Raw genomic sequence first — 27,409 nt, 5'->3', positions numbered from 1 at the left:
TATTGGCTCAGTGAAAACTTTTTCTTTTCATGGAACTCTAACAAGAAATGTTATCCAATGACACTTGCTTTTGCCTCCTTAGGATTTCACAGAAATGTAACACTGCATTGTCATTAAACAGATTCATCCCTCGCATTGCTATGCTACTACAGCTTTGTTCATGTGGTGCTTTGCTACAGAATTTGGCACTGTTTCCCACATTTTACATATCTCCCTAATCTCCTTTGAAGTGAGAGGGTTCCTCTACATTTTTCTCCTCCTTTGCAGATGAGAGCTCTTCCATAACCTCTTGCTGATCACCCACAATCTTGCAGTGAGAGAAGAACCATTGTTTTACCAAGTCAAAAAATGTTTGCTCATCTTGAGGAACACTCCCAGAACAAGTTACTTACAATCCAAGATTTTATTTTACTATACTCCTTTGTAGATCTTCAGGGTTCATTTTCATGTAGATATAATTGATCCTAAGGCCAAGGCTTTCCAGAGAGAAAACAAAAGCCACATGATTACTTCTTTAAATTTCAAGTGCTAATTTTTTCTACTGTATATGCAGATGTTTCAATAGAAAAAGTTCATGGATTGCCCATCCAGCTATTCCCCAGCAGGTCTTCCATTGGCAAAATATACTTCCAAATACTAGGAGGATTCATTTTCTCAAAAATAATGTTAAATATAGAACCAAAGAGATCATGTCTTTAAACCTGTATCTGTGAAGTCCTGTTATTGACCAGGTGGTGGGGGGGGGCTTACTTTTGGAAGTCTTTGTTTAGGAGGCTAGGGTTAGTCCCACTTACTCCATCTCTTTTTCAACAGAGTAATAATATTTCCAACAACATAACCATTTTTACCTTATAATTGGACACAGCCATATTAACAAATACTTATTCAGCATGAGTACTCAAAACTACTCAGTTTTACACAACATATCTTTTATTGGCTTTTCTACAATGAAGTGCCTCTTGTATATCTTCCTATAATTTAACCGTCATTTACTGAGATCTATTTGCAGTTCTAGAACTGTTGCCTGGGAGGGTTGAAATTTGGAACTACTTTACCATAACATTCTTGTAAGGAGCTTCCAGTATTATTTTCATAATTTTTTTTCTTCCCTTGTAGATTGGTTATTAACAGTTTTGTCTCACCAGGCATGGTGGAACAAGCCTGTAATCCCAGCACTCTGGAAGGCTAGGCAGGAAAATCACAAGGCTTGGCAAACCTAATACCTTAGTGAGACCCTGTCTCAAGAAAATTAAAAAGGGTTACAGATGTAGCTCAGTGCCAAGGCCCTGGGTTCAATCTCTAGTACTAAGAGAGGGAGACAAAAACACTTGTCTTTCACCCAGATTACACATAAAAATCTTTTTCAGTTGTGCCAAAGAAACATTTTCATTCTTTAGTCTGTTTTCATTTATCTAAAAAAGAACCAGAGCTCAGAGGTATTAACCAGTCCCTTAAGAGGTTTAAATTAATCTAATTATTCTTCCCCAAACCTTGCCCAATATAGTGATACCTTGGTTTATCAGTTTTAATTTCTTTTACGATTTAGGGGAAGATGTCTGTGGTTGTGTTTGTCACCCGAAGTGGACTTTGCAAACAGAAGCAAGATTTTTTTTTTTCCATTTAGTTTATAGGTACATTTTAGGTATACAATACAGTTACATTCATCATTGGGATCTTGTACCTTTACATGACATATCTTGGTTCTTATTTTTTCCCCATTCACCTGCCCTCCTTTCAACCCGTCCACCTTTCCCTATTTACAAAGACTTTATTTCCATTTTTTCCATTTCTCTTATTTTTTTCTTTTCCCATCTTTCCTTTCCCCTTCCCCTCCCACTCCCGTATTTCTTTAAACATTTTCTTGCTATTTCACAATATCAATTATACACTTTGATTTTTATTTACACTTTGTTTTCCACACCAGAGAAACTTCAGTATTTACACATGTGTCCTATTTCACTTAGTATGGCCTCAATGTGCATCCACTTAGCTATAAATGTCTCTAATTTCTCGTTCTTTATGGCTGAGTAGTACTCCATTTTATTAAAAAAAAAATCTTTATCCAGTCTCCAGTTACTGGGCAATTGGGCTGTTTCCAAGTTTTAGCTATTACAAACCGCCCCTATAAACATGGGTGCACATATATCACTGTGGTGTGATTCTTTTAATTCTTCTGGGAAGATACGTAGTAGAGGAATACCTGGGACAAATGAGACTTCCAATCCTAGTTGTTTGAGGTAGCTCCATATAGATGTCCACAGTGGTTGCACCAGTCTACACTCCCACGAACAATGAAGAAGGGTTCGTTTCTCCCCACAACCTCAGCAGCACTTGTTATTGGTTGATATCATGATAGCAGCCATTCTTTCTGAAGTGAGGTGGAATCAGCATTGTTTTCATCTCCATCTCTCGAATGACCAGTGATGTTGAACATTTTTTCATATATTAATTTGCTGCTTTTACTTCTTTGACAAATGTCAATTTCAATTCCACCGCTCCCAGGGCAGAGGAGGTGAGCCAATCCCAGCGCCCAAGAGGAGGCTCCCCAGTCGCCATTCCACTGCTCCCAGGGCAGAGGAGGTGAGCCAATCCCAGCGCCCAGGAGGAGGCTCCCTGTCTGCCATTCCACTGCTCCCAAGGCAGAGGAGGTGAGCCAATCCCAGCACCCAAAAGGAGGCTCCCCAGCCCCCATTCCACCACTCCCAGGGCAGAGGAGGTGAGCCATGCAGGCACCAGCAGCACCTCGCCCCCAGCATGGAAATGAAAAGACATGTAAACAAGCCTCAAACACAGACTTCCATATCACCTAGAGCAACCCCAAAGGGAAATGAGATGGAACACTCTGATACTCAACCACCTGGACTCTCTGAACTGGCAACAAAAGAGGATCTGGGAAAAATGAAATCAGAAATAATTACTCAGATAACAACAAAGATTGTGCCCATAGTGCAAGACATGATTAATAAATCTAGAGAGGACACATAAAAAAAATAGAGGATCTGAGGAACATGATGGAATCCCAACATAGAAACAAATGGAATCCATAAAACAGATGCAAACAGATTTCCAGGAGATTAAAACTCCATCGAAAGTCTGCACAGCAGAATGAACCAATGTGAGGATAGAATTTCACATATACAAGATAAGATTGCAAATAGTGACCACGAAAAGAAAAATTGCTTTAAAATAGTAAAGGAAAATGAGAAAATCAATCCAGCAGCTGCTAGATGATGCAAAGAAGAATAACATAAGACTGATCGGAGTCAATGAAGAAAGAGGAGAGAGTGCAGATGACATTAAAAAAAACTGTTCACAGAAGTGATGGCAGAAAACTTCTCAAGGAGGGGAAAAGAACTTGACATACAGATAAGTGAGGCATATAAGACTCCAGCTAGCCTTGATCAAAAAAAATCTACACATAGGCTTATAATAGGATTCCAGAAATCCAACAGAAGAACAAAATTCTACAAGCAGTGAGAGAAAAGAAACAAATCACATACAAAGGAAAGCCCATCAGAATCACAGCAGACTTCTCAGTGCAAATCCTGAAGGCAAGAAGAGCTTGGAGTGATGTATTTCAAGCCCTAAAGGAAAACAGCCTCCAGCCCAGATTGATGTACCCTGCAAAACTTCCTTTCAAAATTGATGGAGAAATAAGATACTTTCATGATAAAGAGCACCTCAGGAACTTCATGAATACCAAATCAGCACTCTAAAAAATTTTAGACAATACCCTAGGAAAAGACAATGAGGATCACAACCCCAGGAAGCCCAGCAGAATGAATCTATTGGGCGTGACAAACTCAAAGGGGGAGAATCCAACAAAAAGAAAAGTCATGACAAGGCTTTTGAAACTTTTAACTTCATCTCCCTAATGAGTGTATAATTCAGTGTTGTTATTGTACTGATTAGTATTTTTCTGATTCTAGAGTTGCACACCTTTCCTTGTGCTATACTGGCTATTTATCATTTTATCATCTTATGTCTACATTTTAATTGGGTTGTCTATTAATGAGCTGTAAGAGTTCTTTATATATTCTGGTCACAGGTTATATGCATTGTAAATACGATCTGTTTAAGGACTACTTTTCATTTTAATGATGTCATTTAAAGTTCTAAATTTTGATGGAATCTCATTTATCAATTTTTTTCTTTTATACATCATGTTTTTTGTATCCTAGGTAGTTCTTGCCTATGCTAAATTCATAAACATTTTCCCTTATAATTTCTTCTTAAAGTTTTATACTTTTAGGCTTTCATATTTAGGTTCATAGATCCCTTCAAGTTATTTTTATGTATGGAAATAAAGGGTTGAAGTTAATTTTTTATATACAGATACCAGGTGTTCTAGTGCCATTTGCTGAAAACACTATCTTTTCCTTGGCTCTTGAATTGAATTTATATTCTATAAAATGCTAATGTTAAATAATCTTTCAAAACTCAGTGGACCATATATGTGTGGTTCTATTTCTAGATTCTCTGTTTTATTCCAATGATGCATATGTCTTTCCTTATACCAGCACTGCCTTGATTACTGTAGCTTTAGAAGAAGTCTTAAAATTAGGTACTAAAGATCTTCCAACACTTTTTTTTTTAACTTTTCTAGGTCCTTTGTACTCCTACCTAAGTTTTAAATTTCAATATCCAATTCTTCATTTATAGCAAGTATACACAGACCTGAATTTTTATATATACCTTGTGTTTTCTAATCCTGCTAAATTCAAAAACAAGTTCTAGGGACTCCTAGAGATTTCTTAGTATTTTCTCTGTAGATCATCATTTCATCTACATATAAAGATTTTGCTTCTACCTTGCCAATCCTATCCTAATTGTGTCATTTTATTGCCAGACTATTTTGGTTTGGGCCTAGGTTTCCAAGTTTAATGGACAGATAAAGAGTAAGCATATCTGCCCTTGTTCCCCACCTTAGGGAGAAAGCATTGTATCTTCTCCATTCATATAAGGTGTTCTCACTGGAAGTATGGAGTACATGTCTTTAAGCTGTTGAGAAGGTTCTGTTTTACTTCTAGTCTCCAGATTGCTCTTACCATGAACTGCTGTGGAATTTAGTCCAATACTTTTTCTCCAACTAGTGACAGGATCATATGGCTTTTTCCTTTCCTCTGTTAAAATGATGACTTTTGGGGGTGGATCTTCCAATGCTGAACCAACACTGCCATCTCTATAATAAAACCACTTTCTACATACTGCCAAATCTGACTTCTAATAGTTTGTTTTGTTAAACAAATTTCTATCTATGTTCATACTTTTTTCTTCTATTATCTTTATCCAGTTTTATGATTAGCACAATGTTGATTTCCTAAAATGAGGGGAGAAGTGTTCCTTTTTTTTCTGCTTTAAATGTTTGATATAATTCATCAGTCATGTTGATGTCATATAGGTAGGTTTTCAAGCTAGGAGTATACTTTCTTTAATAGGTGCTATTCAAATTTTATATTTCTTCCAGAGTTAGTTTCATTAATTTGTCTTCCAAGGTACTTCTTAGAAGTTGTCAAATTTATTTCAAAACAGATTTTTGAAATATGCTTTCTGTATCCTTTTAAATTCTGTAAAATCTGTACTAATGTCTCCTAGGTCTTGATATTTTAATTTTAAAAATGTATAATTGATATTGTGTCATAGGAAGTAAAGGTCTAAAGGAGCAGGGGAAGTAGGAGAGGTAGGGGAAAGGAAAGAAGGGAAAAAATATGAGAAAAGAAAAAAATGGAAACAAAATCTTTGCAGATAGGGAAGGGTGGAGGGGGTGAAGGGAGGACAGGGGAAGGGGAAAAAACATAAGAACTAAGATACTCATGTAATGGTACAAGATCCCAATGATGTATGTAAATGTATTTTATACCTAAAATGTACCAATAAACTTAATGGGGAAATAGCAAAAAAGAAAAAAGTATACATAGACCTGAATTTTTATATATACCTTGTGTTTTCTAATCCTGCTAAATTCAAATACAAGTTCTAGGGGCTCCTAGAGATTTCTTAGTATTTTCTGTGTAGATGATCATTTCATCTACATATAAAGATTTTACTTCTACCTTGCCAATCCTATCCTAATTGTGTCATTCATTTCAAGGTGATAAAGTAAAATGCTTTTACCACTTCTACTGGAGGAACCCAAATATAAGAAAGAATTGTTATTAGACAACTCCAGAAAAAGCTCAGGAACAGAAAGCTCCAGGAGGGAAATGTGTAAAAGTTTTCCAGACATGGTAACACACAGCTATGATCCCAGATATTCGGGGGTTAAGGGTTGATCACAAATTGGAGGCCAGCAATATATCAAGACCTAATCTCAAACTAATTAAAAACTAAAATAAAAGTAGCAGTTAGACCCTGTTATGGCTTGTGTCTAGATGTCCCCCCAAAGCCTCATGGAGTCGTAGGTGGGGCTTTTTCAGAGGTAGCTGAATCTAGAGTGTGATTTGCTCTCCAATACATCCCAGAACCACTTACTGATACATAAATAACTGCATAAATTAAAGCATGGTGTTTAACCTTTTGGCTTTCCTGGGCCACACTGAGCGAAGAGGAATTAGATTGGGCTACATATAAAATACGTAATATAGTTAATGTATGTAAGTAACAAAATTGCCTTTATTTTTTTTTTTTAAGCTTAATAAGAAAACTTTCATGCCTGCTTAATAACAATAAATGCTTGTCTTCACAGGAGCACACACACATGCATATAGGTAGGTTGAAACACCATTAGCAATTTTACTTGCCAAGTCACACAAGCATATGTGAAGTCTGACACACACAGGTTTCTAGTCAACTGTGACAGGTGCAGGAGGAGGAGTTAGCACTGTGCCATGCCCTCCCCTGGTGACCGCATTCCACTGTCAACAACACAGTCTGTGTTGGAGCTCGAGCATCACACAACAGAGTCATAATATAATAATGTGAAAAGTTTATGATCTTACAGGGGCACATTACTACCTCTAAAGAACTGCATGTGGCCCCCGAGCCATGAGTTGGACACACATGAATTAAAAAATTAAAAATGTCTACTGGTCTGGCAACCAGAGCTGTCCTAAGAGCTAGACAGGTGAAAGTTGAAGCCAGATTACAGTGGACCATTAGAAAGTGAAGGTTTGGAATCACCTACCCACCTCGGTCAAGCAATCAGCTTTCATATAATGTTATGTAAGAAAACTTAATTTTTTTTATTATAACAAACATATAGCGACCATCAAAAATGAGATAGGATAAATGCTTAGTGAAAAGAACATGCACTTTGGAGTCATACAATCCTATATTTGAATTCTAGTTCTATTTCATATTAGCTATAGGACATTGGGAGGAAAAGCCTTAGCACTTATCTTCATCTATATATAGAACTTATCTGCCTTGTAAGGTGTTGAGGGTTCAAGATGATGGAAGACCCTCCATAGTATGTGCAGCACTCCTATTACATCTAAGCAGGTTCTAGCTCATGTGTTTACAGATCCTCCACCTATCTAAAACTACAGTTCCTAAATAAGCCCCTGTGACAACTGGAACTTGATATAGGATGATGCCTGGACAACTTCAATTAAAAAAAAAAATAGAGGGCCAGGGACTTAGCTCAGTGGTTCCACCACCTGCCCCGCAAGCACAAGGGCCTGAGTTCGATCCCCAGTACCAAACCCCCCGCCAAAACAAAACAAATAGAGAGGGTGGGGGCATGCGCTTAGGGATACCTTAGGAATTACATTTAAGTAAAACCTTAATTATTAAAACTTACATACCTCTTCATTAACTGATTCTAATACTCTGCTTAAAAGCAAAGTTGAGTTTTTAAAAGCAAAGTTTTCTTAGCATACATGGGACCTAGATTTGATTCTCAACCCTGCAAAAAAATAAAGCAAAGCTTTATTTCATTAGTTTTTGACTAGCATGTTGATTAGTTCAAGTAAGCCATTCCATAAGGTATACATATTTCACAATGTTGTACACAATATGTACATTTTTGTCAAGTAATCTTAAAAAGCACAGGAATCTATAAATACATTTTTATGTGCAGATATGTCTGGAAAATGCACAGAAATAACTGGTTGCCTCAGTTAGTGGGGCTACAGTTACTCTTTAATTCACCTTTATTTTATCACTACATGCATGTATTACACATATAAAACAAATTTCAAAATGGTTATGTTTTAGTCAGGTTTATCTGGCTCGTGGTCTGATGTTTCCATGGTCATCTGGCTCCAAGGCAGAAACATCCTGGTGGAAGGACATGGTGGAGGAAAGCAACTCAATTCTAGGCAGCCAGGAAGCAAAGAGTAAGAGAGCCAGAGAGAGGGAGGAAAGGCTCAGAGATGAGGATACAATCTTGCAGGCTACACCACCAGTGACTTCCTTCCTCCAATCAGGCCCAGCTTCCAAACGGCACATTCAGCTATGAACTAATCAGTGAATTCACCCAGTGATGAAATTAGTCCTTCATGATCTAATCACCTTTCAAGACCCCCCTCTGAATCCATAATGGGTCTTTTGACCCAAACTGTAACAGTGTGTTCATGGTTTCTTATTTTTCTATTGCTGATGGATTCCATAGGTCTATCTTTTACACAGCGCCTGAGCACAGAACTCCCAGGCAAAGTAGAAGTTCCCAACCACACTTTTTCTCATTCATTTGCCAGGGAACCTGAGTGTGCCATGGTCCATAACTTCATTAGCTTAGCTGGTGTTTTTTGGGTTTTTTTTGTACTGAGAATCAAACTCAGGACCTTGTGCTTGCCAAGCAAGCACAGCACCACTGACCTATATCCCCAGCCCTGTAGCTCACCTTTCCAGCCATAATAATGATAACAGAGAAGAAACGACCCCACCATATGGAATTGGGCAACTATGGGTTAACTTGGTAACTATGCTTTGTAGAATACACCTGAGTAACCACGAAAGCTTCTGTAATCTGTCACCAAAGGAGCATAATGGACTCAAAGTCCTGACAGAACTCTTTGCTATTCCCACTGATGCTCTGCTTTGTGTAAATCCTGCTTGGTATATTCCCAGGGGAACTCCAGTGGAATTAAGCCTTGTAGATGTAAAAAGAAGCATATAAAGAAAAGCAGCCTTCTATTTGGGTCTCTCAAGACGGAACAGGAGTCATTTGTTGGGCTGCTGACATAATTAAAGCTGATTTGCTCCTCCTTCGTGTGTCAGAATGTTCTGTTTGGGTGTCCCCACAGTTTCCTGCTTCAAAACACTTAGTGTTTCCTTTTTGTAATGTTTCTTTTACTAAAACAGTGAGAATTATTTTCTAGTTAAAATTCCCTATTTTCTAACTTGTTTTGATCTTTTAAATGAATACCTACAGAATAATAAATAGTAATGGGCCAGGGATTTAGCTCAGTTGTTTCACCACCTGCTGCGCTAGCGCAAGGACCGGAGTTCGATTCCCCAGTACCAAAAAAAATAAATAATAATAATAAATAGTAATGACATATAATATGTATTATTGTGCTTAGTAGATACACAGACTTGGCATGGCTATGATAACAAGGAACCACAAATGCTGTGGCTTCAACAACAGAAATCTATTTTGTCACAATGTTGGAGGTTACAAGTACAAGATCGAAGTGCTGGGACCACTGGTTTCCCCTAAGGCCTCATTTCTTAGCTTATAAGGGCCATCTTCTCCCTATGTCTTCACACAGTTACCTCTGTGCTTCTCTGTGTCCAAATTTCCTCCTCTTACAAGGAATCCAGTCTTATTGGAATAGATCCCATGCCTATAACCTAATTTTAATATCACTCTTTTTATGACTCTATCTCCCAGTGTACTCACATTCTGAAGTACTAGGGGTTGAGGTTTCAAAATGAGAATAGGGTCAGGAGACAAAATTCAGGGCATAAATATATGAATGAGGCAATATGCCAACTGTGTGACAATAGGATCTAATTTAAATCTCAGTCAAGTGTATAAAAGACAACTGAGAAACACAGAAACTACATAACACCAGGAAGGAAAAACTAGGTAGTAGCCTGAGAATGTGAATCCAGACAGAGTTCAGATCTCTCCCTCATTACCGCCATAATAAATTCAGTCATTCTTTAGACATTCTATGAAATGTACTAAACTTCCCCAAACATGGCAAAGTAGCTGTTGGACTTAGCTATAGAAAAGATAGCGCCCAACCATTATCCTTTTTAGAGGGCAGTGGCAGAGAGGCTCAGCTGTTGAGAGCCATTCTACATACATATTGAGGAAAAATTATTTCATAATTAAAGAATGACTATAGCTGTCAAAGGCCCAATGTCACCTTGCCTGGAAACATAACTCCATTGTGCCTCTGGCCACAAGTTGAGCCTCAATGGTCCCATGATACTGTGACACTCAAGGTCAAGTGTACATCAGCTGAAGACATCCTGGTTCTTCGAGAACTAAGTAGTAATAAAAAAAAAAAAGGTTTCACCTGAGGGAAGGACAAGTTTTTCATTAGCCTACTAACTTGTCCCACCTACTACTCTAAAAATGCTCTTCTTACTGCCCTCATAAACATAAGATCCTCATGACCTAAGATCCTCAACAGGATAAGATCTTCATCAACACAGGATTACCTCCATCCCCTACATCACCTGATATACTCCCTCCAATTATTGTGGGTACCCAATAAATAATGACTAGCTCGCAGTGTCTATGTCTTTGCCCACTCTGAGGCACTGATCTCCAGGCTCCCCATACACTTTGAAATTACAAAACTCTCTTTTGTCTTGTTTTCTTTAGCCCTCACCACCCCCCTTTCTAGGCAGTTGGAGGATTGATCGCTCTCTGATTCTCAGCCAGTCTTCAAATCTGTCCTTGGAAACTTCAGTCTACTGCCCCATCTTTCTGAGGCCACAGAGCATCTAGCAGCATATGACCTACCTAACAAGTGGTCACTAAGTCTACCCTCATGCCCAAGAAAGAAGTATGAGTACAATGATAAATTGACCCCCACTCCCTCATGGAAAACACTGGGGAACCTTGTATATCTCACACTGTTATAAATGGGACTTTGAGGGCCAGGGATGTAGCTCAGTGGCACCTCACTTGCCTGGCAAGCACAAGGTCCTGAGTTCAAATCCTAGTATTGGGAAAAAAATATATAAATAGTTTGAAATCCTCTCCTCCAATGTCACAGCTTTCTGGGAGCCAGAAAAAAATGAGCTTTGCCCAGTCACCAGCATTAAGAAAAGGTAAAAAATGGTCCCTGCCCCGAGCAGAGTGCACAAATATAAAAGAGGTCACTCAAATCTGAGGTGGTAGCAGTCAAGGACACCTCGTGTGTCATTTACTATAACTGTATAGATGAGAAGAGTCTCTGCCAGTTTTTTTTAAAAAACCTTTTCCCACCAGTCTTGGTGGTATGCATGTAATCCCAGCACTTCGGAGGCTGAGGCAGGAGGATCATGAGTTCAAAGCCAGCCCAAGCTTCATAGTGAGACCCTATCTCTAAATTTAAGAAAAAAAATCTCTTCCCAAGACACAAAAAGTGTGACAAGGGATGGGAAGAGAGCTGTATACCCAAAGCTCCATGATAGAAGTACTGAACCACATTACACTTTTCTTGTTTTAGATAAGTGAAAAATAGGACCATGGTCAATAACCGTGGGCTTTCAGCTGCAGGCCCTCTAAAGAAAAGAATCCAGAAGAGTCCTGTTTCTGCTTTGCATCCCATGCACAAACAGAGACATATCTATAATCATTTCCACTAGGAATTTACTGCTAAATAATATACTAAGAAATCCAATGAGTAATGCTTTTTTTGGTGGACAGGTAAGTTTAAAATCAGATCATAAACTTCTTGAAATAAGCTGCAGAGCCAAATTATGTTAAGTGTCATTCGCAATACCTTTCTGTGAAATACTCCCAATACAATGATCACATACATGTTAGGGCACTCAAAATCTAAATGCTAAATTTATTTTTGGCTAATTTCTGAAGCACAGATGCCAAGCTCATTTTTAAACATCAAAGAAATAACTAATGACACATGAATCTTAAAACATCAATATTTATTTATATCAAATATATTACAGCAACAAGCTCTTGTACAAAGCCACATAAACACATAAATCTTAAATACAGGCATAATAAATCCATAACATCAGTCCTATAGTTCTAAGCCCCCAAAATGAAAACTGATTAGTGGAAACCTATGCAGAAAGGCACCTGCAGAAATTTGTATTGTTTTGGGGTTTTACTGGCGGGGGGGGGGGGGCTCTCTCTTTATTTTCCCTCAGGACTTCAAACAATAGTATTGATTAATCCCATTCCTTTCCCACACAGCAGTGGAAGAAACAGAAAACAGGAGACCTCTTCCTCTCAACTGGTCCTTCAGAGAAGGTACAAAGAGTGTCTATAAAGTAGCAAGACTTAACCAAGCTGTAAATTAGCCTTTAAAAATCCCTCTCATTGCCAGAAGTTCCAGTTTTCTGTTTGTCAAAGGCACTAGTTCTCAACCTTGGCTGAGAATTTCACTTGAACCAGGGGAAATTTTAAAACTCTCAGTACTCAGCAAACCTTGATGACATTATGCTAAGTGTTAGGAAGCTAGTAACAGAAGGACAAACACTGTATGCTGCCACGTGTATTAGGTAGAGTAGTTCAATCACAGAAAAGAAATACAGTGGTGGTTGCCAGGGCCTGGGGCTGGGGTAAAATGGGGAGTTGTTTAGTGACCATGGAGCTCCAGGTTTGACAAGATGAAGAGAATTTTGTAGACGGGCAATGATGACAGCTGCACAAAGGTGTGAATGTACTTATGCAACTGACCTGTACACTTAGAAATGGTCAAAATGGTGAAGACCATATGTTTATGAATAACATACAGAAATAAACAATGTTTGTAAAAACACTGGTACTCTCAACAGGTTGTTCAGAAGCTAAAAAGCCCAATCCCTTTTGCTACTCATGTCATCTAACAACTTCAAAATCTTTCTCCAGGGCACCCGCTAAGTAGCTCAACAGCAAATACATCCAAGACAAGCTGCAACAGATTTAGAGAGCAGATACGAAATCCACTCAGAAAGTAAATACCTAGGCCAAAAGGAAAACAAAGAAATCTCTAAGAACTGATAGTGCAGACACCTATCAACTCTGAAAGATCTATAAACAAAATAGAAATAGACAAGAGAAGGTATAATTAAAATAACCATTGAACAAATGGTTCATGAACAAATAGTTCATGTTTCCATGTTGGAAAATGAAAAAAATCTTCCTGATTGTAAACATTCAAAGTGATAAAATTTGAAACCTACTGAAATCTATATATATTTATACTATATAACTATAAATACCCCGCTGAAGCTTAACCTAGTGCAAATGCCAACTGGCCAAAGTGCTTTTAGCAAAAAAAGGTTAACTCCTCCTCTTAGAACTAAGGTCATCATCTTATAAAGCCTTTCTTCATTTACATACATAGAAGGTCCAAACCTTCTATTTTGAGAACATTAAGCACTACTGTCTACTATCATGACTCATTTAACAGAGGTAAAAGTCCTAACAATTTTTTATAACAATTTATAATATGTCATATGGAAAGGTATCTACACAACCTTTCTTACCCTAGATACTTGCTAATTTCCAGTGTATTAGGGAGAAAAAATCCTCCCTTGAAACACTCTATGTGATTTTTTAAAATTTTTTTACAAAAAAGCCCAAAATTTCATCATCAAATATGAGAATAACAAGGGCAGGGGATTTAGCTCCGTGGCATTGCACCTGCCTGGCAAGCACAAGGTCCTGAGTTCGATCCTTGGTACCGGAAAAACAAAACAAAAATATGAGAATAACAAAAATTATACTGTGTATCATTATCTTCAAAGTAGTTACTCAGAGTACAAGACATAAACCAAAAATATTATTACCAAAAAACCCCCAAATAGATAATAAGACAAATTTTTCTTTTCAAACAATCCAGTAACAGGCAATGAAATTGAAGCAGTAAAAAACAAAAACAGGCTGGGGATTTAGCTTAGTGGTTCCAGTGCCTGCTGAGCAAGCACAAGGTCCTGAGTTCAATTCTCAGTACCAAAACAAAAACTACCAACTAAGAAAAGCCCAGGACCTAATGGGTTCACAGCTGAATTCTACAAGAACGTCAGGGAAGATCTAACACCAATACTCCTCAAATATTTTAATGAAATTGAGAGGGAGGGAGTGCTTCCAAAATCATTCTCAGAAGCTAACATTATCCTCATCCTAAAACCAGACAAGGATCCAACCAAAAAGGAAAATTAACTATAAGCCAATTTCTCTAATGAATATAGATGCAAAAATCCTTAACAAGATTCTGGCAAACAGAATGGGACAAATTAGCAAAAAGAGTATACACCATGACCAAGTAGGCTTTATCCCAAGGGATGCAAGGACTGTTCAACACATGCAAATCAATAAATGTAACTCGTCATATAACAAAAGCAAGGACAAAAATCACATGATCACCTCAATACATGCAGAAGAACCTTTGACAAAATCCGACATCCATTTGTGATAAAAACCCCGAATAAACAGATATAGAAGGACTTTATCTAAACATGATAAAAGCCATTTTCGACCAACCTATTACCAATATTGTATTAAATGGGAAAAAGCTAAAAGCCTTCCCTCTAAAATCAGGAACAAGATTAGAATGTCCATTATCACCACTCCTGTTCAACACAGTCCTCAAAACATTAGGCAGAGTAATCAGGAAAAAGAAAGAAAGAAAAGAGATACATACAGTAAAGGACAAAGTGAAAATACTACTATTTGGAGATGACATGATCCTTTACTTATAAGACTCAAAAGCTCCACCAAAAGACTCCTAGAATTGATAACCAAATTTAGCAGTGCAGCAAGATACAAAATAAACGTATGCTGTGTGATTGCTTGATGCCTTGTTTTTCTATGGTCCAAATGGCAGCCAATGTAGATATTTAAATAAAAAATTCATTGGGTGTCTCACTAACCATATTTCAAGGGCTAAATTCACTCCAAATGTAGCATTGCCAGGCAGTGTTAATACAAAACATGTCCATCACTGCAGTACATTCTATTCAACAGCAAAAACTCCATGAAGACATGAACCTTCCATGTGGCAACTTAGTACCTCCCACATACACACGGGATAAAAGAGCAACAGCCAATGTTTTGCATGAGGAGAACCAAACAAAACTGGTTTATAGGCCTACAGCATGTTTATGCAGGGTGTACTGTGCATGAAGCATGCATGTGGAGAGAGTTCACAAGGACTGTAGACTCTCAAAGACAATCAGAATAAAAAGTTAAAATTCCCCAAAGTAGCAAAGAATTCTATGCTAAAAGGCAGACTTTCCTACCCAGGTGAGGTCCATCGAAGAACAACATGCACCTCATCAGCCAGGAATTTGTTTGAAATGCTGAGTCTGAGTAACTTCAGCAACAATACTGAACTAGAAGCTGTTATTCAACAGGCAATTCTAATGTACATTAATATACAAGAAGCACCAGTCTGTCTCTATCCTACTAGATTAAGAAATTCTCTCTCACTCAGAATTTCTAAAAGCACTATGTACAGCTGCATGTGAATCTATAATCTCAATAAAAATTTCAATTAAAAAGATGGCTGGGGGTATAGCTCAGTGGTAGAGTGCTTAACTAGCATGCTTGAGGCCCTAAGCCATCCCCAGTACCCCCAACTCCCAGAAAGAAAAATGAAGTGTTTAAGCTTTGAATCTTATTTTTTTCAGGACACCTTCCCCCTCCAGCCTTATACTATAGAAAAATACCAAACATACATAATATTCATGGTTTCACATACATAAAACACACATCACTATGAAAAGTGAGACTTAAACACAGATATAGGAAACCCCAAGAGTACATTTTAGTAATAATGTTTAAGCAGCAGGATTAAGTGATATGCTGCTATGGCAAAAAGTCTGAATATGAGAGAGTAATTCTGACCATTCAATGAATCTATATGAAGCAAAATCATCTTCAGTGTAAACTAGGTCTCACATTTTTCAGAAGTGTGTTACAACACTCATCTCCTAGTTTGTGTTGTTTTTCTTTTTCTTTTGCAGTGCTGGGGATGGAACCCAGGGCCTCTCCCATGTACTCTACCTCTAAGGTACATCACCAGCCCGTTTTTTTTTTTTTAAACAATCTACAGTTCTTCAAAAAAGAAATAACCAGTCCAGTAACTGTAATGTCAATGCATTTTAGACACAAAATTTGTTATTTCTGATGCAGTTCCCAGTTGGAATTTTTACCTCCTTTACTCCTTACTTACAAAATTAGGTTTGATGAAAAATTCAAGTTTCTCTAGGTGCTTAGGATTATGCACTATTTACATTTACTATGTTTCTATGTATCTGCTTCAATTTCTACCATAACCTTTTATATATGACTATTACAAAAACTTATTTTAAAATAAAATTTTCATTAAAAAATGGAGTAATTGAGAAAAGTACTGAAAACTGTATTTTTCAATTAATTTTTTTCTTCCTATTAAGCTGCATGTGGAGAGGTTAAAAATACAACGGTAAAAGACAAAAAATAAAATGTTAGAGGAAAAGGCATAATTCTGAGCGTCTAACAAACAAAAAGATTCTCCCCAATGGGGTTTGCTCACCTGAGTTTTCAGCCCCTTTGAGAACTGGATTTTGCAGGTAATCCAGTATGGCAGACATTCCTCTGGTGAACCCAGACGAGTCACATCCCTGTTGTAGCTTCTGCCCTGGAATACGGGCAGAATGTGTGATTTGCTTCAAATCAAAGATGGCAAAAGTGATAGGATGTCATTCTTACAACTACAAAATGTGATATATGACTCTAAATTGGCAGAGACGTTTCTCTCTGGGGCAAGAGATTCTCCTGCTGCCTTTGACCAGGCTGCCATGTTCTAAAAAGATCTATGCGAGGTTCACCTGGCAAGAAACTCTGGGAGGTAGCCAGCTGACTTAGTGGTGACCAGTGGTCAACAGGAAACAGGAACCTCAGTTGGACCAACAGCAAGGAACTAAATCCTGCCAACAAACACACATCCCTGGAAGAAACTGCCAAGCACCAGGAAACAATGCAGCCTTACCTGACAGTGATTACAGGTCTGTGAGACCCAAAGAGAAGACCCAGTTAAGGCATGCCCACATTCCTGACCCACAGAAATGTGAAACAATCAGTGTATGCTATTTTAAGCTATTACATTTGTGGTTGTTACTTAAAAAAAGAAAACATTTGGTTATTGTGTAGCAACAGACACTTCCCTAAGAACTAACCATATGCTAATTATTGGAATTGACTTATCTTTTCCTTCCAATATGGAAATACATTTTTAAACCATAACAATGTCTGCTCTCTTAGAGACACTCGTATTTTGGATTTTAAAATCTTAGTGAATTTTCCAATGTGGATTTCCATGTTTTGTGCCATATTCTCACCTTGTTTCTCTCTCTCAACTCCATCTTCTATCCTTTAAAAAGTAGATGTTCACAGTAGAATCCCTCTTGTAACAAGCTTCCCATGGCCAGATTACTACTACTGCTTGAAGTCCAACAACTTGAGGAAAAGCAGTAAATTGAGCAGAGGTATTTTCTAACCTCAAGCTAAGTATAGTTAAAAAAAAAAAAAGGAATGGGCTTTTCACTATCAATCTCTCTACCAGCTCTCTCCAAGTGTATTAATAAGTGTTGAGGTGGCCATATAAGGTTATAGTTACTGTATTTCATGTCAGATAAAGCAATGCAAGATTTTGAGAGTGAATTTATTGAAATTAGTTAAGAGAAAGCAAAGATGCGGTAATCAGAGAAATTGGACATCGTTCAGCATAAAATACAGGGAAAAGTAAACAAAATGTCATCAATTCTAGTCATTTATTAAAGGATGGCCACACTAGTTTTGCCATACACGTGTGAAGTTCTCCCTTTCCCATCCCTGACTTATAGGCCATCAAGCCACTTTCTTATCTTTAGTTTGGCATCCTAGGTATTTCAAACTCAGGAAGAAGTCTGGACAGGTGACACACGTATTCCAATCCTTAAAGAAGACAGTGTTCCACTCAGTGCAAACTGAAAATTTGTGCCTGTTTTGCAATAGTTATACTGTGATTAACACCCAAAACACACTGAGGACCAAGTCCTGAAATAGCAAGGCTCAGACCAAGGGCCTCAAAAGATCCATCCGAGCCCTACTGCTAATACGGTAACTCTGAAACAGCTCCTGACATCCAAACATAGTGTCTCTAAAACCCCTCTAAACATAACGAGAGAAAACTAGCATATAAAAATAACTTTCTTTGGGCTGGGGATTTAGCTCAGTGGTTCCACCGCCTGCCTCACAAGCACAAGGTCCAGGGTTCAATCCCTGGTACCAAAAACAAACAAAACAAAACCAAAAAAACCCTTTCTTTTTACAAATATCTCCAAAAATAGTATCATCTCCATAATTGAATGAATCACTATATTTCACTGAAACTAAGACACACAATTTACGTATACAGAAAAACCTGTCGACTAAAATTGTCATATATTAAATAGTAACTGATTGCAAGACATACCCCATTTTAGACATGTTAAAAAAGTATGAGATTCAGAAAACAAAAAGTATGGGAAAAAGGTATATCTTAGGAGCAATGAAATACAGCACCCACAATACTTCTTTAAATACTCATTCAAAGAAAACACTATATCATATTAAATTGTCATGAATTCATAATTAATAGCACTCTCATAGAGCTTTTTATCATTTTTGTTACACAGGTCATTTAAAATTGAAGAATGGAGCCAGGTGTGGTGGCTCACGCCTGTAATCCTAGCACTCAGGAGGCAGAGGCAGGAGGATTGCCTCCAGTTCGAGGCCAGCCGAGATACATAATGAGTTCAGGGCCAGCCTGAACTACAAAGTGAGACCATCTCCAAAAAAAAAAAAAAAAAAAAAATATATATATATATATATATATATGGCTAGGAATATAGCTCAGTGTGAAGGTCCTGGGTTCAATCCCCAGCACTGCCAAAAGGCAAACAAAAATAGAATCTAAAATGAAGAATGGGGTGTTGTAGCAGACATCTTGTAAACTTAAAACCCGTTAAGTTTCTCAATTTGGAACTCATCCCATTTTCACCACTAGCATCAAAGTTCACAAATTGAGATAAATGAGACATATGTTAAGTGATGCAATACAGACCCAAAGGTAGAGTCATCTCTTGAAGCCAGATCCCTTGGCCCCTGATCTATGTTCTCTTCATAGAAGTAAAAACTGAAATGAATTATTAGCATTCTTTGGTCCAACCATACAGAAAAGGTAAAGCAATTAATAAAAACATCTATTTCCAAGGATGCACTTTCTTTTTTTTTTTTTTTTTTCCAAGGATGTACTTTCATGAAACAACTCAACCCAACTCCCCAGCAGAGTATGGCTGCCACTCATTTCCTCAGCAAATCCATTCCACTTCTCCATGGTTTTGATCTATTAGAACTCCACCCAGCTTCCCCCCAAAAAGCTTTCTCTATATGCTCTGCAAGGTGCAAACCATAAACTATTACCTACTCGGGCTCAGGTCAAACACTAGTCTCATAACAAATTCTACTGTATAAAAGCAACTGATATTATAAAATTTTTAGCATTTGTTAGAGATGGACCAATAAAGCAATAAGACAGAAACCTGCTAAGGCTCTGTTCCAAATAGATTCCTTAGAAGTGGCAATTATTCAAGGAAGTCACTAAGTAATCCATCTTCTCTAATGCAAGTCCATGTTCTCCTGGTCTCTGGCAAAGTATTAAATAAGACAATCGCCAGTATTAGGTGAAGACTCAAACATCATTGCAGTTGAGCGCAAATAGTTGGATTTGTCAGTTCAGGGGTCCATCAAAGTATTTCCAGATCTCTGTATGACAGAGGGCCTCACTGTAACATTCACATCAACAACTTCAAAATCCATCTCATTATATTTTTCTTCATCCTGTCCTTCATTGTCTTCTTCATAGTGATTTAGCAAAGCTTTCTGGTCCTTACTCCTTCTGTTGTCTTTCCGTTGAAGATCCAGAGGCAAAGTGGCTAATTTATACATCACAGGAAATAATACAGCAGTGAATACTGCTGACCCCAAACAGGTGTACAGAACTACTGGCAAATCTGGGTACTGTGCTTGTAGAATTCCAATTAATGCAGGAACAGCCATTTCTCCCAGTGCAGCACCAATTACAAACAATGCTGCAGATTTCCCACTTATGCTTATGTACTGTTCAATCCAAGAAACACCACTGGGAAAGGTGGTGGCCATTGAGGCCCCATACACTGAAGTTGCTATCCAGAGACAAAGTGGGCTCTTGTTAAAAAGCACCAGAAATGAAGATGAGACCAGGCTGCCAATGTTGCTCAACACAATCATGGTTCCAGGCTGTAAACATGTAGCAAAGAAGATTGCTAGGCCCCTGCAGGCTGCAAAGGTCCCCCAGAAGATGGAGTTCAACCCAGCTGCTTCACTTTCTTCCATGCCAACATGGGTGGTTGCAAATGAGAAAATGTAAGAGCCGTAGGTTATCTCAGCTCCAACATAAAAAAAGAAGAACATAAAAAGGAGACAGAGCAGGGCCTTGTGATGTTTAACTCTTCGAGATAACTGAGCAGATGCTGTTGGGTTTTCATGTTTTGAAGTTTTCTTGAAAAACAGAGCAAACAGGAAGACAGAAACTACAAAAATGTACATGCCGACAGAAGCATAAGCCCACAGTAAGTTCAAGTCATCAGGTGCTGCAAACAGAGGGCCTGGGTTTGCTTCAGGTGATTGGCTGAGGGCTGGAGGGTGAAGGTCAGGCTCTGTGTGGTTTTCCGTGGACAGTGTTGTTCCCAAGGCCAATTTTGCCAGAAGAGGAGCCAAAAAGGCACCCAAGGCAAAACTGAAGTGCAGGGCCTGCATATGTGGGGCTCCTTTGTCCCCCCATAGAGCCAAGATAAGGACATTCCCACCTACCAATGAAGGACAGAGAAACTAAGTTAAACAGTAACTTAGTAAAAAAAAAAATTATTATTATCAGAGAGAAGATGTCTGTATTACATGGTAGCAGCTTTGTAATATTCTCAGTTACCAACCATTGCATCTGAGTCAATTCTGTGTTTAAGGAACTTCAACCCATTGTCACCAGAAAACTATGCATTATAGCAACTCATACACATATATGGAATGCAACAAGCTAGTAAACCATACTCCTAGGGGTAGGCACTTTAGCAAGGGCTTTTTATAAACCAGTGCCAACAGAGGACTGGGATGCAATAGTCACAGACCTATTTATTTATAAATATTTTAAATACACATATATTTACCAGGTAAAATCTTATCATGGTCACATTTGCAAAGCTATCTGTTCTTGTGGAGACCTGAAGAATATTATTTTACATACTTGTAAACCAGACGCAAATATACAATCAAGAACCTGAATACTCCAGGATTCTGCTGTGCCTGTTACAGAACACAACAGCACCTTGCAGGAACTGCTTTTATACTGTCTGAACAACTACAAGGTCAAAGGGCAGAGCATCTGGTCACTGGCTATCCTTTTTGTCATCAAATTATTTTCTGACAAGCATATATTTCTGTAAGTTTACCATCAAAGAAAGACTGAGTATAAAACATTTCCACAATCTATCAAAAAACATTAGAGCAGGGAAAGGAGGCCTAGGATGCTAGATTTGGCAATAAGCCATTATCAACAATGTTTTTAACAGGTTTTCTAAGACATGATGACACAAGGAGAAGCTCTACTACAGTTGGGTAGAATATTTGCGTGAGAAAAGATACAAGGATAGTAGTACATGCCATAGGTTTCCCTTACCTCAAAATCCAGAGTATATTTGTATAATTAATGTATCTGAATAAAATTTTAAAAATCTGGAATACATTAAATTGGATGGTGGCTTCTGTATTTTAACAGCAAAATATTGGTTTAAAATGTATTTTACTCTTAAAGTGAAATAAATAGGACACACGTGTAAATACCAAATAGTTTCTCTGGTGTGAAAAAAAGTGTAAATAAGGATCAAAATGTATAATTAATATTGTGAAATAGGAAGAAAAGGTCTAAAGGAGTAGGGGAAGTGGGAAGGGTAGGGGAAAGAAAAGAAGGGAAAAGAGAAAATATGAGAAAAAGAAAATAATGGAAACAGTCTTTGTAAATAGGGAAGGGTGGAGGGGGTGAAGGGCACACAGGCAATGGGGAAAAAATAAGAACCAAGATACATCATGTACAGGTACAAGATCCCAATGATGAATGTAACTGTATTATACACCTAAAATGTACCAATAAACTGAATGAAAAAAATGTATTTTATATCCTTAAATCATTTCTTCTAAGAAGGTTAAAAATCTGTTCCAAAATGCAAGCTTATTCACCTGCACTGTGATTACCCAAGGAAGGAATCCTTCCCTGCCTCAATACTGTAAATCAGCAACTTCCCATGCAGTAAAATTCTTCAAATTCACTTCATAGTTGGCGACTCAAAAATTGGTAGATTAATTAGCAAGAAGAGTAGTTACTAGAAGGGTGGTTCTGACTGGGACTCACAAGCAATTCAGTAAGTTTGTATCATTTTAAGAGCAAGTGACTTTACTTTTCTCCTACAAACACATACTCCTAGAGATAACACTGAAGATTCACTAACCTGTGTCCAGGACACCAATTGCAACACCGAAGACAGACACCATGACAATCAGTAATACTGAAGTTTTGCAAAAAGGAATGAGATAAAGACCAACTGTGGTAGCCATCAGTGTCACCCCTGGGAAGAAAAGGTGAAACACCAGCCATGAAAAACTATATTAATCAAAGTCATGTGTCAAAACATCATAATGATTTCTCAAAATGAAAAATAAGTTGCAGCTGCTACAAATGATTATTTCATCAAAATCTGGTATAATCCCTTACAGGATATAAAATATACATTACTAAGACATGCATAATTTTATTCCTGCTAATAACATAAATTATACCACAAGGAAAAGTTTTACAGCAAAAAAGACAAAATGTATTTATATATTATAGAATTTTCCCATTTAAATATATAAAAATTTTTTACATATAATGATGTAAAAAGGCAAACAAAATATAATCAGTATAGTAGTTTGTAATAAAACTAAAATCAGTTTGGGAAAAAGGGAGAGAAACACAAGAAATACATTCTTTCAACTTGTTTTGGAAGAGAAATTATTTATGCATCAGCAGTAAATTATTCCCCTTACTTGCAAAGGAAGTTTCTTTAAACACAGCAACTTAATCAAAACAAAATATGTTTAAATCTTTGCCATATGTTTCCAGAGTAAGGTAGTCAAGGGTCACCACTGCATGAGGCAGTAGGGAGAAAATGCAGCTTGTATCCATTCATTCACCATTCCCTGCCCCTTCATTTTCAATCCAAAGGTTGTAGACTCTGGAAAGGTGCTAGAGGCTCATTCTGATCTCTGTGGCCCTAGGAGATCTTCACTACACCCTCATAACCAGAGCTTTCTGGATGTCCAGTCTGCCAGCCTGGAGTGTGCCCTAATACATAATGTACCCTAAATACATAAAGGCCTAGAAAGCTAAAGATGGCTAACACACACAGCTGTCAGGGTGATAGCAGGGAAACCCAGCTTCCATGGAGATCACAGAATATTATCCATTTCAGCTGTCGACTATTCTGCAGGCTAATATTTTTCATATTCAAAGCCAATGTTGAAAAAAAAAAACCACATCAACAGTCACAAACAAGCAGAAATCGGTGTTTCCTTACCCAAAACTATAAAATGATTCAAACAGTCAAAAAGAATACCACCAATCATAGAGCCACACAAATATCCAGACGCACGGCCCACAAAAATTAGAGAAAGACTGCTGATATTTTGGTTTACATTCCTTGCCAAATCTTGAAACGTGGGTCCCAGTATAGCAACACTCATTCCCTAAAAATTAAAAAGACAAAAAAAACCCTTTTTTACTTACAAACATTAAAATTATGTCTAAGTGGTAAATTGGTTCTGCATGCAAAAAAAAAAAAAAATAGGGGCTTACTTTAAGTCCGACAGGAAAGAGGAAGACTACTATTAATACTATACTAGAACTATAGGCTTCCAGTGTTTTTCTTTTTTGAGGAGGGGGGCAAATCACTTTATAGGGGGGCTTAGAGGTGGGGAGAAGAGGCTGAAAATACATTTAAGACGTTGAGATCCGACGTCCTTGGTAGGGCTGGATCTCTCCTGTTCCACAGTCGCCAAAAGCTCCAAAAGCTCCAGTGTTTTTCTTTAGCCTCAATTCTCAAGTTAAAAAAAAAAAGCTATTTAATTCTTCTGGCTTTTGTTCCAATTCTGTTTAGTTTTGGAACAGTACTTTAAAAGACTTTGACATTAACAGGTGACATTATAAGAGGTGACATTATAAGAGATGACAAAACTACTTTTCACAATACTTGGCTTTATTTTGAAATACATTACATGTACAAATAATATAGGAATTTAGATGTTAAATTTTTAAATTATCAAAATAGTTTCCCATATTACATGTTGAAACAATATTTCTGGTGCACATGGGGTCCTTTCTCTGAACTACACATAGACAATGTACAGGAGATACAACAATTAGAATGTTTCTGAATCTACTTTTTTCAAAGAAAATTCAGTCATCAGGACTAGTCTTCAAAGCCTCCTTAGAAAATATTCCATACCCATGCACAGAATATTAATAAAATTTACCTAGAACAATGTGTTAGAACTAGGTTACAAATCATTTTCAGACATTCGTCGACTTAAAAATCTTAATTCATTTACATTTCAAGAAAAACTGATTCTGATTGCACTGTTCTGCTCCAAAGGCACAGTTCATCCTCTGTCCAAGACAGAGAAGTCAGCGGACTAGGAACCAAGGTGTGCAGAAACCCACAGAAAGGGCTAGATATCAGGAAAGAAGCCTGAGTACTGGCTCTAAAGAAATTATTCACTCCTTCAAAGGCCTGAGAAGACTTGGCACAAAAGCAGAGCTCACCAAGCCTCTGCAGCGATATCTTTATCATCCTCTCCCCCATCAAAATAGTCCATAAACAACTGGGGCTCAGATTCTCTAAAATGCTAAAAGACCTGAGTGACTATCCTCAAGACTGGCTCTCCCAACCGTGCAGAAGCAAAAATCACCAGATTTAGCAAAAAGAGTTTGGTAAAAGGCACTTGTAACCTTACACTTTGCTGAAGGAAAGCATTTAAGGTTCTGAAGCCTGAAATTTATTCTTAAATAGAACTGGCGCTTGAATGCGTGGGTGGGAGCCGCTAAAGTCCTGGGCAATCCCTCTTGTGTCTCCCAGCACACCCAGGAGACAGAAAGGTTTGTTGAAGTAGGACAACACATTAGGGAAATCAGTTTCACACTGGATGAGGACCCTCCACGATCAGAACTGTGCCCGATTTCCAGAAGACGAAACTGAGGCCTTGGCCAATTAGTTTAATGCACTCAAGGTCGCTCAACGTGCAGGGTCCAAGGAGAGACTCCAAAGGGGAAGGTCAGGTCCCCCGCAGGCGCCTGCCCGCTGCTTACCAGCCCCAGGAAGGCGGCGTACAGGACGGCGGTGGTGAGCCAGCGCAGCACGCTCTCAGCCCGGGCGCTTGGCCTGGGGCCCGACCCCGCCTGCGGCTCGTTCTCCGCCGGGGCCGCGGCCTGGAGGAGCCGCTGCGCAGCAGCCGGGGCCCCTGCCCCACGGAACTCCAGTTCCAGCTCCAGCTTGGCGGCTCCAAAGTGCTCTTGGCGCCGTACTTCTCGCAGCTGGGCCGCAGATGTTCCGAGCGCACCCCGGCCCCGCTCCTTGTGGCCCGACAGTTCCTACAGGCGCCACCCCAGTAGAAACAACCCCAACTGCGGGCCAGGAAGCAGGACTTTCGCAGGCTGCAGGGTAACGCCCACCGGACAGGCGCCCTCTAGCTCGCAAGGCGCCGGCGCATTTCCCGTGGCGGAAGCAAGGCCTCTGGCCAACCAGGACAGGTCTTCAAACTGGAAGTTAACCGGTTGCTAGGATACCAGAGAACGCTCAAGCTTTGCCTGGCACTTAGCTAGGGCTACTGTGGTCTGTGGACCACCCCAGTAGCCGAGAGAGCTGGAGCTGCAGCCTCCGAACAGAGGAATTAAGGAATAAGATACCGCCAGACCTTTAGCATAAATGCAGGCCAAGAATTGCAGGTTGGAGCTTCTCGCCACAGTGAGCAGAGGGAGCTAAAAGCTGTTGCATTTAGAAACTTCCCCTACTGCAATGCCCTTGCTACTCTGATATCGGATGTTTCTCGGTCATCTTTCACTCCACAAATATTTGTTGAACCTCATGGGTAAGATGCAAGGTGTAACATCTCAATACAGCCACCCCTTAATTCCACTTTTGCCCCGTTTACAGATAGGAAGATTCAAACCTAGAGAATAAAGAGCAACTTGCTAATTAGTGGGTTACATGGACAGAGTAACAGTAGCTCAAGAAACAAATCTGGGTACAATGCCGCACTGTGAACCACACATGTGTCCTAATCCTGCAGATAACTTCAATATTGTAAGGAAGTGAAGCAGGGCATCTAATTGTGTGAGTGCTGAGTAAAGTTTGTGGCAGCCGAGATGCCTGTGTCCTTTATCTGACATCAGCTTTGTTTCAGTTGCCCTTTCAGCAAGCTGACCACAGACAAAATGTGACTTAAATTTTTTCTTTATCATCTGAATGTTCTTTTTCCATTTCCATTCTGCCCTCCTCTCACTTAGACTCTCAGACTACGATCTTTGGTGTCATCATTCCTTGAAACCCTGTTCTCTGTCTTTATAATCATTAGCTCCCCAGTTTACCTGAGAACCATCTCATCAGTCTGCTTCCAACTTTCCATTCCCATTACCTTCACTCTTGTCCTCCTCACTCCTTGCTTAGACTATCACAAAAGTTTTCTACTTCATTTCCAGAGTCTAGCTCTTAAAAATTTCAGAGCGGCCTGGTGAACACCAAGGTGATGATAGATTACAAGTCCTGAACAATTAGAGTTAGGCATTCGGGAAAGATGTTGTACTTTGAGACTTTTTAAAATTTTAGTTGAAAATATATAGGTCAATTTATTTTTTTTCACAAGGCAGAGGATCAAACCACACCTTCACCTGTTCTAGGTAACCACTCTCTAAATTGATTATCAACTACAAGATTTGTACTAAGGTGGAAGTGAAAATGATATGAGCAAAGGGGTAGAGAAACATGTTCCAAGGAAGGATTTACCTGTAAGAGTAATAGAATGTTTCACAGAGAAGATGACATTTCATCTGGTCTTTGAAGAGGAAATAGAATTTCCCATAGGGAAAGTGGTATTTCCAATGAAAAGCAACTGTTAGTGCAGAGAAACTGTTAGTACAGAGAAATCCTAGGGCATGGACTATTTGTAAGTCGAGCTCTGACAAATGCTTGGGAAACCATGCACACCACAAGTTCCTACCTTCAT

General features: G+C 38.6%; 2 protein-coding genes across 4 annotated transcripts in view; one reads left to right on the top strand and one right to left on the bottom strand.

Annotated features, from left to right (window-relative positions):
- Rev3l (REV3 like, DNA directed polymerase zeta catalytic subunit) overlaps positions 1-12,527 on the top strand; it is a 197,496-nt gene extending 184,969 nt beyond the window's left edge. The window contains exon 32 of the mRNA XM_087195955.1: positions 12,272-12,527. Coding sequence (XP_087052081.1) covers positions 12,272-12,352 — 81 coding nt within the window. The 3' untranslated portion in view covers positions 12,353-12,527. The remainder of the gene's footprint in view (positions 1-12,271) is intronic.
- On the bottom strand, positions 10,223-25,809 carry Slc60a2 (solute carrier family 60 member 2). Of its 3 annotated transcripts, XM_087195959.1 has the most exons (5): positions 25,497-25,624; positions 23,710-23,878; positions 22,603-22,719; positions 16,581-16,685; positions 10,223-10,383 (listed from the first exon to the last, which is right to left on the bottom strand). In XM_087195959.1, exons 2-5 carry the CDS (start codon positions 23,873-23,875, stop codon positions 10,343-10,345), a joined length of 429 nt encoding a protein of 142 aa, XP_087052085.1. In that variant the 5' UTR covers positions 23,876-23,878; positions 25,497-25,624; the 3' UTR covers positions 10,223-10,342. The 3 variants fall into 3 exon arrangements, with proteins under 3 accessions (XP_087052085.1, XP_087052084.1, XP_004921284.3); XM_087195958.1 differs by lacking the exon at positions 10,223-10,383 and having other exon boundaries at positions 16,332-16,685; XM_004921227.4 differs by lacking the exons at positions 10,223-10,383; positions 16,581-16,685 and adding an exon at positions 19,311-20,913 and having other exon boundaries at positions 25,497-25,809.
- Positions 25,810-27,409: the final 1,600 nt, after the last annotated feature.

Source organism: Heterocephalus glaber, unplaced genomic scaffold, assembly GCF_053883595.1.
Source record: "Heterocephalus glaber isolate CG9 unplaced genomic scaffold, H.glaber_assembly_v1.0 deba00001610, whole genome shotgun sequence".
Classification (NCBI taxonomy): domain Eukaryota; kingdom Metazoa; phylum Chordata; class Mammalia; order Rodentia; family Bathyergidae; genus Heterocephalus; species Heterocephalus glaber.
Note: the sequence above shows the minus strand (reverse complement) of the source record. Positions and strands in the feature narration are given on the sequence as shown.